Below are 15104 nucleotides of genomic sequence, written 5' to 3' on the forward strand. Positions count from 1 at the left end.
CTTGTCTGTCTATGGCCTTAAATGACAGCGGAAGGATATGTAACGGCCTATTCTGACTTGTGCTGAATATACTTTTTCCCTGATTCAAAAAAAAAAAAAAAAAAAAAAAGGAAAAATCAAACAAGAATAATAATAAACTCAAATCTAAAGTTTAAATCCTAGCTACAGAAAGAGAAAAAAAATGAACAAAACAATATATATATATATATATATAGCCTTGCTCCGCATCTAAGCAAAAACGTACGGATTTTGTGTTTTTCCCCACTTTTCGATCAAACATTCACATCTTAACCGTTCAGTTTTTAGGTCCTAATGTATAGATCACCTCTGCAAAATTTCAGCCAATTTGGTGATCGTTAAGGCATCCAAAACTGCAATTTACACGAACGAACTGAATCTGTCGAACCGGAACTGTTCGTATATATTGTTGTAATTTGCAGTTTTGAATGTCTTAATGATCGCCAAATTGGCTGAAATTTTGCAGAGGTAATCTATACATTAGAACCTAAAAACTGAACGGTTAAGATGTGAAAATGTGATCGGAAAGTGGGTACAAACTGGAAATCCGCACCTAAGCAAAAAGTGCGGACGTCCGCAACCAAGAAGGGCTGTATATATATATATAAAATCATATGAATATGTATTTTTCACATTATATTTTTAAAATTTGCAGGAACTTAACAAAATTTGAATTCATATACATGTGTTATGCAAATCTATTGGTCGAATGTCTATGCAAATCTATTGACCGAATTACATTAAATTTTTTCTATTCTTGATAGAAGAAAAAAATTGTTGTTTAAATCTAAGCATGAGTGTAATTAATATATATATACATCTTGACCGTTCAGAGCGAGGTTTGGGTTTAGGGTCGCTTTTTGATCTCATATCCACATCTCGACCGTTCAGTTTTTAGGTACTAATGTATAGATCATCTCTGCAAAATTTCAGTCAAATTGATGGTCGTTAAGGCATTGATAACTCCCTTAAAGCTAGTACGGTTCAGGTTAGACAGATTTAGTTCGTCCATTGGTTTAAACGAGTTAGATACCTTATAGATCATCAATTTTGTTGAAATTTTGCAGAGATGATCTATACATTAGTATTTAAAAACTGAACGGTCAAGATGTGGATATGAGACCGAAAAGTGATCCTAAACTCCAACCTCGCACTTTAATTTCAGAGCGAGGCCTCGCTCTGGATAGGTTCATTATATATATATATATATATATATATATATATATATATATATATATATATATATATAGAGAGAGAGAGAGAGAGAGAGAGAGAGAAGAAAGCCAAAATAATTTAGAGACATTAGATTTTGGAAGAATAAGAGGGTTTTTTTTCTCATGTATTACGTGGCATGATTTGGCAAATAAGTGATGTGTGTAGGTGACATGACATGATACCTAGGATTGAGGCCACAAATTTTAGGCCTCAATGAGGCCATCAATCATTTTCCTTACGTGGTATTGTAAATTAATTTTTAGCTTATTATAAGTGTTGTCTTCCATGCTATTGATTCTACTATTTTTTTTTTTAACAACTGATCCAACAAATAGTCAAGTGTAGATTTAGTTTCCATATTCCCATCAAATCAACAAAAGCCAAAGAGAAATTCGAACTTATAAGTTAGGAATGAGAGGGCCTTGGAAAACTAGATTTCGTGATGGCGGTGGTGAGTCCCGTGCTCTCCAGACCAAGCAGAGGCGAGATGGTGGCAGTGTGGGCTTGGAGAGACCGTGATTTCTTCTGCAATGGCGTTGGGATCTATACCAAGATTTTCGAAGGCTCCGGTTGAGGGTGGTTTTTTGAATGTCGTTTGGCGGATCATGTCAGAGTTGCGAGTGCGTGTCAGCGCCTGCAGTTTTCAGGACAATCGGGCTGTACGTCATGGTGGCTGCATCGTATGACCGAGTTAGGGGTCAAGTTTGGGCGGCTGGAGGCACTGGTTTCTTTGGTGGCGTCGGGCCGGGATGAACTCATCTCGGGCTATGGTGACGCGGGTGTGCAGCTCCTTGTAGTGGCTTCAGGGGGTCAAGGCGGGTCGCTGTACCGCGGGCAATGGCTGGGACTGGTCTAACAGTGCTAGTGATCAATGCGGCAACAGGCTGCAAGCAAGAAGAATGTCCAAAAAAATCGACTAGAAACCATAGTTTTGAGCTAGGCTTGACCAAGTTGGTTTCTGGTCCGGAGATAGCTTAATTTGGCTTTGTGGAGAGGATTGCGTTTTTGTAAACAACTTGGAATGGACAGTGTAAGGATCGTCGGTGACGCTCTTAATGTTATCAATGCATTAGCGTTGCCTAGCTTGGATCTAAGTGAGGTTGTATATCATTGAAACATGTACACAAGAGACATAACCGGGTTTCACACAAATTGGCAACACGGGCGTTGATTATGGTGCAGGGTATGTCTTACAAAGGGTCTCCGTAGCTCCATAAGGGCATCTTCAACAGAATACCTATTTTAAAAAAAAAATTGAAATTTAACAAATTTTGGGATAAGTTTTATCTCTAGCAGAATACCTATTTAAAAGCTAAATTTAGCTTTAGCTAAAAACTCTAGCTAAATATAGCTAGAGAGGAGAGAGAAAATAACTTTACATAACATCCTCAACGTTTCAAAATTTAAATTAACTCAAGAATAGCTATCCTTGCTGGAGGACAACTCTCAAATTGGATAGCTATATTTAACTTTTAGCAATTTTTAGCTATGTTTATAACAAACACTGTTGGAGATGCTCTAAGATCATTGATGTAGATGAGTAGAGTTTGTTATGGGTCCTTACCTCGTTTATGTATCCATCATTGAATTAATAAAAGGGTGCAGCTATTGCCATCATATCATTTTTTTAGTTCATCCTATAAACATTTGAATTATTGAAAGACTATATTACCCAAATGCAAAATGACTAATAAGTACACTAATTTTCTAAAATCTAAATTTATAAAGAAAACTAAATACATAACTAATTAATTAAATACAAAGACTACTTAATTTCTCATTGGATAACATTAATCTTCTTATTCTCCACCCAAATTTGAATTTATTACTTATTTTTTTGTCTTTTTGTTCTCTCCTCATGGTTAATTCTTTATCCAATTTACAAAACCATTAGTGCTAAATTCATCGAAATCTTTGCAATATTCTTTATGAACACTGAAAGTAAAAAATTAAAACACGAAAAAAAAATCATTCTTTTCTTAATTGCTCATAGTAGTTAACTTACTAATCTTTTGATATATATTAAAATAGACGAACATTTTTTTTTATCAAAAGAGGTCAGCCCATTATATAGATTCAGCAAGCAGTACAAAAACGAAACACCCATATGGGGTCGACAGAAAGAATCGTTTCTCAGAGTACCCTGAGACTCTTATTCTAAAACAAGAACAAGAACCTAATATACCCCCAGTACACCCACCTTTTAGACAATTCATGCACCCTTATTCCAAACAAAGACCAGTAACCTCCGAAGCAAAGAATAAAAAACCCTTAGAGATTATGACCTTTGCGACCTATAAAAATTTAAATACTTATCGGAAGAGGAGCAGCAGACTCCCCTTCCATTCCTACTTCCTTCTCCAATTCCTCAACCAAAGGATGGAGACCCAAAACTAAAATAACGAAAACATTCCTAAAAAGCCTAAAGTCCCAACAAAGCCCAAGGAACCCAATAGGCCCAGCTTTGAGAAACCCTAGTAGATGTCTAAAGCCACCTAACCCAATTGCACCAACTCTGGTAGCCTTCAATCTGCCTCTGCCGCCGCTGCTTAAGCCAGGAATGCCACCATGCCAGTCGACACCTGCTCCGACGTCAAATCCACAGTCCAGATTTCCATCCTCTTAGAATGCCACCACCGACGATGGTCGGACCATCCAAAGATCTGACCCAGCCAAGCAGCACCCATCATCCTCAGTCGCGCTCAAAAATGAGGAGAAAGAACCTAGATATCCTGGCTCCGGCAACCAATCCCTTACCAGATCCATAGCTCCAGTCTTCGCTGGAAACCAGGCCCAATCCAATTCCAGATCTGCCACACCACCATGGTCAACAACCAAGTAACACAGACTAGATCTACCAACACAACCGGCGGTGCCGCCACCACCAAGAAGGGGAGAAGGAAGAAGAGCACCGCCACCTCTCCTAATCTAAGATACAAGTCCACCACCAACAGAAGTCAATCGCAGACGAGAAATCTCCCTTGCGGGAGTCAGTAATAGACGTCGATGAATTGCTCCAGCGCCGCCATCTTCAAGGGAAACCGATGGAACGGGAATCCCGTCCGTTCTAGTTGAGGTAGTAGTGCCGCCATGAGACACCACTACTAGAAACCCTAGAATCGCTCTAAACAGAGAGAGAGAGAACATAGCTCTTTACCCTTAAAAATAGACGAACATTGAAACTGAAAGAAAATGGAAGTAAATCAGATTATGATTTTATTAGGAAACTTTAATATATTTTAGTTTTGTTATTTGTATAAATTAAATGAGAGATTTTTGTTAATTTTTTTTTAATTAGATATGTCATATAAGGATATTTCTGGAAAGAGAAATGTGTTACATAAGTAAATTTAATAATTGAAATTAAAATGTAGGGTGTAATGAGCAAGTAGGGTGAATAAAGTAAATGATAGGGTGGCAATAACCGCACCCTTAATAAAGTTCAGTTTTCAATTAAAAAAAAAATTTAGTCATACAATGGTTTGGTTATTTAGGAACAAATTTATTGAATAAAGAAATAGATTACAAAAAATGCATAAGATAATAATTTTTCTAGACATTCTTAAGGACCCGGCGAATATATAAAGTAATATTAATAAAATACATAAAAATCACAAAAAATATTAATAATTGATGAAGTAGTATATAAAAATTCATAATACAAATTAAGGAACTTTAACAATTTCTATTTTCTTGTTCAACAGATATGGTAGGGGGCTGCGGTCTAGCTCTGCTAGGGTTTTGAAGAGCCGCTGTCCGTGGCTCCTACACCGTCTCCATCTTCATGGGTAAAACTACAGGCTTTGGCTTGCTGCTTCTCCTCCTCTTCTTGTTCGATGGTATTGGGGTTTCGGTGAACCCAAGGATGATTTCTGCTGGTGGCTTTGAGCGGGCTGACTGGCTTGTACGGTTAGGCTGCAGTGGTGATGTCTTTGACGGGCCGCTGAATCTGATATGTCGGAAGCTGAGGCTTGGGGATAAGCGGTTGGATCCCGATCACTTTATTCGGGGTTGGGTTTCCGATGATAGAGATAGATTGCAATTGTACTGGATGTCGAAGGGTGGATCTCCACGAAGGTCTGGTGGATTTGATTGGGTCCTTTTGGCTGAAATGAAATTATGTCGGATATGGGATGCCGACGGGACCCTTTTTCGAGCTCTTGAGGCGGACTGGTTTGACGGCGGTCGGAGCAGGTTTTCTTCTTTGAGTGTTGGTGGTTGTGATAGGTCTCAAACGACACTTGGCTGTGGTGCTGGTGAAGGTGTGACTAGCTACAATGGGCTGGCTGAGGGCGTCCTCCGTGGGGCGGAGCCAGAGGCTGTGTTCGTAACGGCAATACTTTGGTCGGCGGCGCGGTGGACTGCATGGAAACTAGGGATTCTAGGGTTTCCTATTCAGTTCATGGCTTTGGAGTGTTTGGGCCACTTGGGCCTCGAATTGGATTGTTAGCCTCATTCTTGGGCTTGGATTTAGTTTATACAAGGCTTGGACTACCTCTTTGTTAGGGGGTTGGATGGATTGGATCTCTATGGCCCAGAGTACTGCTTAATTTTTTCTTAGGTCACAAAAACCAGTTGCTTTGAGGATCATTTTAATTTACCTGCTTCGGAGTATCTAGGTTTTTGTTTGAAATAATGGTGCGTGGATTTCCTAAAAGGTGGGTGTACTGGGGGTTTCCTGGGTCTTATTCTTGTTTTAGAATAGGTTTTAGGGTTCCCTAAGGAATGATTCTTTCTGTCGACCCCATAAGGGTGTTTCGTTTTTGTACTGCTTGCTGAATATATATAATGGGCTGACCTTTTTTCGTCAAAAAAAAAAAAAAAAAAAAAAAAAACAATTTCTTTCTCAATTTAACTCTTTCTCAAAATATTCTTAATTTTGTAGTCCATTGCTTTTTTCTTGTATCTAAACCGAATTGATCATCTTCCTTAATTTTCTACAATGCATGCACTTAATTCAGTATGGTTTTCTTCATTTTGTAGCAAGTAGTTATTCAAAGTTATTGTACATACTAGTTGGTAGTTCACTAGATTTGGCACCATCAGCTGGGGCCCGTAGGAAGACCCAGGTACCAGGCCACGGGTCGGGTTCACATCCCACCATGGTGGTTCGCATCTGGGACAGCACCCTCGGCACAAAAGGGTCAGGACCTGATCAGCACAGTCCACCTAAATACACGCCAGAAGGCTGATATAGCTACAAAGGGACAATATGCGTCCCATATCGAAGATGGGATAAACTCCCTTCCCATGCTCGAGTACTAAGGCATCAGCACAACCACCTTTTACGGGTGATAACTCCTTTGTCCACTATATATATAATTCATTTATATAATTGTATCTTACTCAAGCATCGGAGAGGCGTAAACCGTCTGATACGGTTGACCCCTCTAACGCTGTGTTCTTGGTACATGATTTGGGAGTTGTATCAGTACCCCAGGTGGTATAGCATTCTGTGTGAGGTACCCGAAGAAAGCCACCAGAAACATTGGCGCGCCAGATAGGGGTCCCGAATCATGACCAAGCCGGAAGAAATGGCAGGTGAGGATAGAAGTGTTGCCAGGGCACTGATTTTCTCTCCGGGTACTTCATCGGCAGCGACGCCCAGTGTTGGAGGAGAAGCACATGGTCTTGGATTCTCGGACCCGCAGAACATAAATGACCCACCGGTCATCCAGGACCGAGTGGCCCCGGTATCAGAGTTGGAGTCTATGCGAGCAGAGATCGCAGCCTTCTTGGAACAAGCCAGGATCGATCGGGAACAGCAAAGAATCGATAGGGAGACAAACCTCCTCTCGCAACAGAGACTGCAGGAGCTGGAAGATGAAAACACTGTGCTAGCCCGGGCACTGGACCGAAGGCACCAGCATAACGAGGCGCTCACCCAGGCCCTAGCAAGAGCATCCCAAGTAACGACAAAGTTAAATGCTGCCCACGTTACGGGAGTAGCCTGCATGGCGGCAACCCCATCCACAAGAGGCAATCACCGGATCATCCAGATACCAGTGGAGCTGTACCTCGAGAGCCTGAGGCATATGCCACCACCGCCTTTGCCTTAGCCTACCCAAAATGACCCACCGGTAATTGATCCAAACAAGGAGTTGCTCTTACAAATGAGCAACTCCTTGCATGCCCTTCAGGCAAGGGTAGAGGCGGCCCCTAACCACTTATGAAGACCGTCCGGGTCCTTTCACCCAGCAAGTTAGAGGTGCCATTCGATCGAACGTATCAAAACAATTGAAGATTGACTATACGGGAATTGGGGACCCGTACCAGCACCTACACGCTTTCCGCTCACAAACGAGTGCCAAGGGATACAAGGATGAGGTGTGTTGTAACATGTTCCAGGAGACATTATCAGGGGAAGCTTTGAGTTGGTTTTATGAACTGCCAGCCGGTTCGGTAGGGAATTTCAAGGAGCTCGCGGACAAATTCGTAGCTCGGTTCATCCTACGTACCGACGGGATACACACCCCGAAGGGGCTGCTGAAGGTTCAGCAGGGGAGAATGAAACGTTGAAATCCTTCGTTAACCGGTGGCAAGCGGCTACCGCTAAGTGCCGGGACCTTAACAAGGAACTCGCTGAGCTGGCTTTCAGGAGGGGCTTAAGGGCCGGGGAGTTCCTCTACGGGATAAATCATCATCCCCCGGCTAGCTACGACGAGCTGATGGCCACATCCATTAGACACACTCAGGCCGAATTCGAAACTTACCGGGATAACATCCTACCAGAGCGAAGAACTTCTAACCCGGCCCCGGTGGCCAGGGAAGAGCCAAGAAAGCGGGAGTGGGTGCATGATCAGGGACGATCACCCCACAACTCGAGCAAGAGAAGCAAAGAATCCTCGTCCACGTCCGGTGGTTACGTGACCACTCAGTCCCACCGCGAAGAAAGGGCACAACAGGCCCCATGAACACCACCACCACCCCGGTACGAAGTATTTACTATTCTCAACGCTTCGTATGAAACTATTTGGAACGAGAACAAAGATGAGATACCTGGACCACCATCGAGGAAGTCCCGAAGAGTCAACTTACCCAGCAGGATACCGGAAGGTTCTGTACATATCATGAAGATGCCGGGCACAATACCAACGACCTCTGCATGGATTTAAAGAATACGATCGAATCGCTTATTCAGAAGGGCAAGCTTCAGCGGTACCTACCTGCTAAAGAGATCAGAACTATCGATGTATATGGCCGGATCCTCACGATTCATGGTGGAGGCCTGAAGAATTTACCTCCCCTGCAGAAGAAGCGAAATTCCAGTTTCGGCCACCCGGAAGTGTTCAATTTCTACAAGGCCCCGCAACAAGGAGGCGATATCGAGTGGAAGTCTGTCACTTTCTTGCAAGAAGAAGAAACTAACCTTAGGATGCCCCATGATGACCCCTTCCTACTCACGCTCCAAATGGACCATTACATAATTTCTCGGGTGCTCGTAGACACCGGGGCCTCTGTTAGAGTATTATTCCGTGATGCGTACAAAGCCTTAAACAGAGGACGGGCCAAGCTGTCACAAGATAATAAGCCCCTCATTAGCTTTTCAGGAGATATCGTGCAGCCACTCGGATCAGATTACCTATCGATCACGGTAGGAGAAAGTCCAAAATGTTCAACCATCAAAACAAAGTTCATTGTCGTCAACTGTGCTTCGTCCTATAATGCTATCTTGGGTCGGCCGGCACTCTGGCGTTAAAAGACATTCATCGCAAGCCACATGCTCATGATGAAAGTACCAACCCCGGTGGGAATAGGGACCATACGGGGAGATCAGGCTGCGGCAAGGCAATGCTATTCTTTGACGGTATCTCGAGGCCAGGGAAAGGCTGAAATGTTGCTCGTAGCCACTAACCTTCTCATGGATAGGTACGAAGACCCTAGAGATGATACCGACTCTGACGAAGAATGGCCCGGTGCCGTGGAAGACATCGAGGAGGTAGTATTATCTGAGGAGTTCCCGGACAGAATTGTCAAGATAGGTACCAAGTTGGCTCCGACTATCAGGGAAAACCTAATCTCGTTCCTCCGCTCCAACGCATCGGCGTTCGCCTGGTCATACGAGGACATGCCCGGTATACCAACTGACATAGCCATGCACAACCTTAGCATTGTTCCTTTCTCAACACCAGTAAGATAGAAACGTAGGGCCTTCACACACGACAAGTACTGGGCTATCCAGGTTGAGGTAAAGAAATTAATGGCCATTAATTTTGTTAGAGAAGTGACGTATCCCCGATGGTTAGCCAACGTGGTCATGGTACCAAAGAAGACGCCGGGATCATGACGTATGTGTGTAGACTATACGAATCTCAATCGGGCATGCCCTAAGGACAGCTTCCCTCTCCCACGAATTGACCAATTAATCGACTCCACTGCTGGGTACCGGTTACTCAGCTTTATGGATGCGTTCAGCGGGTACAATCAGATTTGGATGAATCCCGCAGACGAAGAGCACACCGCTTTCACCACGGACAAAGGTCTCTATTGTTACCAGGTCATGCCTTTCGGATTGAAAAATGCAAGTGCTACTTATCAGCGACTTGTCAACTCCATGTTTGCAGATGTCATCGGGACCATCATGGAGGTATATGTGGACGATATGCTGGTCAAAAGTTTAACCGCAGAGGACCACGTAACCAACCTATCCATTGTCTTCTCCATCATATTACGCAACGGTATGCGGCTAAATCCACAGAAGTGGGTTTGCATTTTCGGGGTCGAAATCGGGAAGTTGCTCGGGTACATCATCAGCCATCGGGGAATAGAAGCAAACCCAGAGAAGGTACAGGCTATATTAGATATGACATCCCCCACCTACCAGAACGATGTCCAGTCCCTTACAGGTAAGATAGCCGCCCTGTCATGGTTCATTTTAAGACTCACGAACAAGTGCACTCCTTTCTTCAAGTTATTGAAAACCCAACACGTCGAGGTAATAGCTTGGTCCACAGAGCACGAGGCTGCTTTTCTCAGCCTCAAGGCATACTTGGCAGCGGTACCTCTGCTTTACAAACCCATTGCCGGAGAAATTCTTTACATATATCTCGCGGCATCTTCGACCGCCGTAAGCTCCGCTCTGGTCAGGCGAGATTCCCACTGCGAGTACCCGGTGTACTACGCTGGCAAAGGTTACACTGTTGCCTAATCCAGGTACCCGGACATTGAAAAGATAGCATTCGCCCTTCTAGTATCGGCCCGAAAGCTAAGACATTACTTCTAGGCACACTCGATCACTATTTTCACTAATCACCCATTGAGACAGGTTTTGCAGAAGCCAGAGACATCATGAAGATTAATTAAATGGGCCATCGAGTTGGGGGAGTTCGACATCAAGTACCAACCCCAGACAACTATTAAGGGCCAAGCAGCGGCAGATTTCATCTCTGAACTGATTCCCTCTCATGATCCACCTCCAGGATCACCTGAACCGCCAGCCTCGGACCCACCCCAACCAGGCACTTGGCGATTGTATGTTGATGGTGCATCTAACAAAAAAAAAGTGGCGCTGGCATCTTGCTAATCAGCCCGGATGATCAAGTCTACGAGTACGCCCTCAAATTTGCCTTCAAAGCATCCAACAACGCTGCAGAGTACGAGGCACTTATAGCAGGTCTACAGATCGGTCGGGAACTAGGCATCCAGCACCTTAGTATCTTCAGCGATTCCCAGTTAGTTGTGAACCTTAGTTTCTTCAGCGATTTCTAGTTAGTTGTGAACCAAGTCAGCGGTAACTTCGAGGCAAAGGAGCCCCACATGTCCTCTTACCAGGCCTTAGCCCGGGCACTGGCTCAGAGATTTACCTCCTATATTATCACCCAAATACCCAGAGTAAAAAATGACAAAGCAGACGCCCTTGCTAAGATTGCGGCAACCTCTCCATGCTCTGCTTACGGGTCTACCAAGGTCAAAATACTAGAGAAGCCTAGCACTTCTAAAACGGCGTCAGAAATATTTACGGTTGACCACATCGCCTCCTGGATGGATCTAATCTTGAAGTACATGGTTGACAGTTTGGCCCCGGACTATAAGGTTGAGGCCAGGAGACTCCAGTTGAGGTCAGCTCGTTACAAAATCATGAATGGGAAATTGTACAGAAGAGGTCATGGCTTCCCCAATCTCAAGTGTGTGACACCGGAGGACGGCCACAAGATAATGAAGGACATACAAGCTGGCGTATGCGGTAACCATGCAGGGGCCCGGTCTGTGGCACACAATGTCACGCCCCTGATTTTTAACACAAATAAAAATCGATATATAACCCCATAATTATATATGCGTGATCGTTCAACCATCAATACCAAGTACCTGGAAACGTTTTCCTTTTAAACTACACACGTATTGATGCCTTGAACCCACTATGTCAATATTGACCCGCCCACAGAGTCATATATTACATAAGCTTACGAATTAAATTGTCAACAACAAGATAAACGTAAAAGCTCCTCAGAGTTTACTACATAGCGGAAGTCATAACAATGACAAAGCCAATCAAATTTGCTTCCTACCAGTTCTGTTGCCAACAAACTACCTCAGCTTCAACCACGATTACCCTGACCTGCAGGATTAACCCCTACACCGTTTGAATAGTGCACCGAGTTGTCACACAACAAACCCGGTAAGCTTTTACAAGCCCGTATGAGTAACTCAAAACAACTCACACAAAATCACGGGATAAAAGCCCGCACGTTTCAATCGAGAAACCAAATCACACTTTGATCCCTTAAAACAAGAAATAAAGGAGAACAACTCACACTTTAATTCCCATTCAAATTGAAATAAAAGAAAGCAACTCACACCTTGGTTTCTTTTAAAACGAAACATAGAAAACAACACACTCCTTGGTTTCTATCAAATATAACATAGAAAACAACTCACACCTTGAATTCTATCAATCGTACCAAATCGTACCATAGAAAGCAACTCACACCTTGATTTCTATCAAATATAACATAGAAAACAACTCACACCTTGAATTCTATCAATCGTACCAAATCGTACCATAGAAAACAACTCACACCTTGATTTCTATCAAATATAACATAGAAAACAACTCACACCTTGAATTCTATCAATCGTACCAAATCGTACCATAGAAAGCAACTCACACCTTGATTTCTATCAATCGTACCAAATCGTTAATAAGGAAAACAACTTGCACCTTGTCCCCTTAAAAACCGTTAATAAGGAAGCAACTCACACCTTGTTCCCTAAAAACACGTAATGTCATAAGTTATCAATAACCAACTCCCGTTACCCCATGAATTACCTATATGGCAGACAGACAAGAGCTCTAACTGAAACGTAACCACTCGTCCGGCCAAAGACGTGATTACCTGATATTCTGCCCAAGGTCATAGACCTTCGATCCTCGGGCCGCACAGTCCCTTGGAGCAAATCATTAAGCAGTCGCACTGGACTCAAAATCATTACACAAATCTCAACGCTTTTGAAAACAATCGAAATCAACATTTCCATAATCATTGTTTTCCGAAAAGCCATAACACAAAACAATAAAAAGCATCATTCCATGCATATTGTTTTCATACACAAATCTCAAAGCTTTTCCCAAAACTCAACGCTTTTCAAAACAAATCGAATCAACAATTCCACAATCATTTGTTTTCCAAAAGCCACAACCCAAAACAATAAAACGCATCACTCATGCCTATTGTTTTCATAAATCCACAAACCACCAAAACATATATATTTCACGTAAATATATATATACGTAGTCATCCGCTCAGGAATGCCTACTAATACCAACTATAGTTTACAGTTACTAAATAACTCTCAAAACGATAAAGGTATTCCGTTCGTAAATGAACCTTGCGAGATTACTCACCTCGAAACTCCCGCTGCGTCTTCAACCAAGAACAAAGCAGCCAATCCCCAAAACAACCGTCCAAAATACTTCGTCAAGTACCTAATCACATACGGTTTCCACTCAGTAACAATTCACAACCGATTTAAGTCCGAAACCCCTGTTTTGAACTAAAATCCCCCAAAGCGGTGCCAATCGAGGCAAAACCACATCCGAGACCTCCCAAAGTCTCTGGAATACGTCCACGATTGATATGACCAAACCACAAGTCGATCGGACGCTCGAATCCTCACGGATCGAATAAATCAACCGGTATGAAATCGTAAAAATCATAACAATTTCATACGAACTCCAAAATATGCGTATTATATATCAAAACGCTCGTATCGACAAGTAGAAAACATATAATACCAGAAACAGCCCCATACATGGCCGGAACACCGCCACAGGCAGTGGGGCACCGCCGCCGGCCAAAACTCAATATTTCACAAAACTCCCAACATCAAAGTTCTTCATCTAAGCATGCTTGTGAACTTTCATAACTAGATCGAAGTCAGAAAACAAGCATAAAGGGTCGAAAACTACCTCACAAGCCGTGAACAGTAATCCAATCTGAGTTGAACCAAGTTTTACGTGAATCGATCCAAACAACCACCAAGGATCGATCAAGGAGGCTGCTCTGAGCTCCCCAAGCCCAGCTTGAAGCCCCGCCGAGGTCGGAGATTGGAGAACCGATCGGGTCTGAAAACACCCAACTGCGCCGCCTTCTACCGCCGCCACCACCGAGAATCGGTGCTAGAGGACACCACAGGGACGGCCAGACGGAGGAGATGATCCTATCTGGAAAGTTTCGTCGCCGGAGACCGCCGCAGTTTGCCGGAAAAGCCAGGTCGGGTCGGCCGGGTCCAGGTCGGGTCAGACGGGTTTCTTCGATTCTGAGGGTAGCAGCCGAGAGAGAAGAGAGAGAAAGGAAACCTTCCGGAAATGGAAATATGAAATTATGAAAATATTTCCGGAAATTCCCTATTTATACTAAAATGGAAACTTCTTCCAATAGCCATAACTTTCTCATACGAACTCCGATTGACGCATACCACATGTCCACGAACTCGTATCGACGCGCTCTACAACTCTCGTGAAGGAAGTTTTCGGAGAATCTCAACTTATCAAAAGTCAACCTTTGCGCCACCCCTAAAGTCATATTTTCCGAATAAAAATTCGTCCGAAACACTTCCGCTTCATCTACGAGCCACGAAACCGTCCAATAACCACAAATTAGATTCCGGAAAATCCCCGGAAAATAATAACGAATTTCTGGGGCATCACACACAAGACCCTAAGGGCTAGATACTTCTGGCCAACCATGTCGGCCCTGGCTCAAACAATATCAAACTCTTGCCACAAATGCCAAATGTATGCAAACATTCCAAGGGCACGGTCTATTGCGCTCTCCATACTTCTCGCGCCCTGGCCTTTCTGCCAATGGGGCTTAGATTTGATCGGTAAGCTTCCTACAGCGATGGGACAATTCAAGTATGCCATTGTAGCTGTTGACTACCAAACAAAGTGGGTAGAAGCAGAACCTCTCGTCGCTATCACTACAGAAAAAGTGAAGAACTTCCTGTGTAAAAACATTTACTGTAGGTTTGGAGTCCCGGACACCATAGTCACGGACAATGGGACCCAGTTTGACAATGATGAACTAAGGGCTTACACCGAGAACCTGGGCACTAGAATCCTCTATGCATCCCCGGCTCACCCCAGACCAACGGTCAAGTCGAGGCTGTCACCAAGATAATCAAGAAGATACTGAAGAAGAAGCTCGATGAAGCCAAGGGTCTTTGGGCTTCTAAGATCCCGAAGGTGTTGTGGGCTATCAGGACCACGGCGACGGAGGCCACCGAAAAGACCCCTTTCTGTATGGATTTTGGGTCTCAGGCGGTTCTCCCTATTGAAATGCAAATCCAGAGTCCTAGGATCGAGTACTTCGACGCGGATACCAACGTGGAGGGCCTACAGCTCGATGCTGATTTGCTTGAAGAACGAA

General features: G+C 43.6%; 1 protein-coding gene across 1 annotated transcript; it reads left to right on the top strand.

The window, feature by feature from the left end:
* The first annotated feature begins 14420 nt into the window (after positions 1-14420).
* LOC133722767 (uncharacterized) lies at positions 14421-14855 on the top strand. The gene has a single exon (XM_062149663.1). It carries the CDS (start codon positions 14421-14423, stop codon positions 14853-14855), a length of 435 nt encoding a protein of 144 aa, XP_062005647.1.
* The last annotated feature ends 249 nt before the right edge of the window (positions 14856-15104 follow it).

This window comes from Rosa rugosa, chromosome 1, assembly GCF_958449725.1.
Source record: "Rosa rugosa chromosome 1, drRosRugo1.1, whole genome shotgun sequence".
NCBI lineage: Eukaryota > Viridiplantae > Streptophyta > Magnoliopsida > Rosales > Rosaceae > Rosa > Rosa rugosa.

Coding starts and splice junctions, on each gene's coding strand:
- LOC133722767 (XM_062149663.1), top strand. CDS start 14,421: ATGTCGGCCCTGGCTCAAACAATATCAAACTCTTGCCACAAATGCCAA.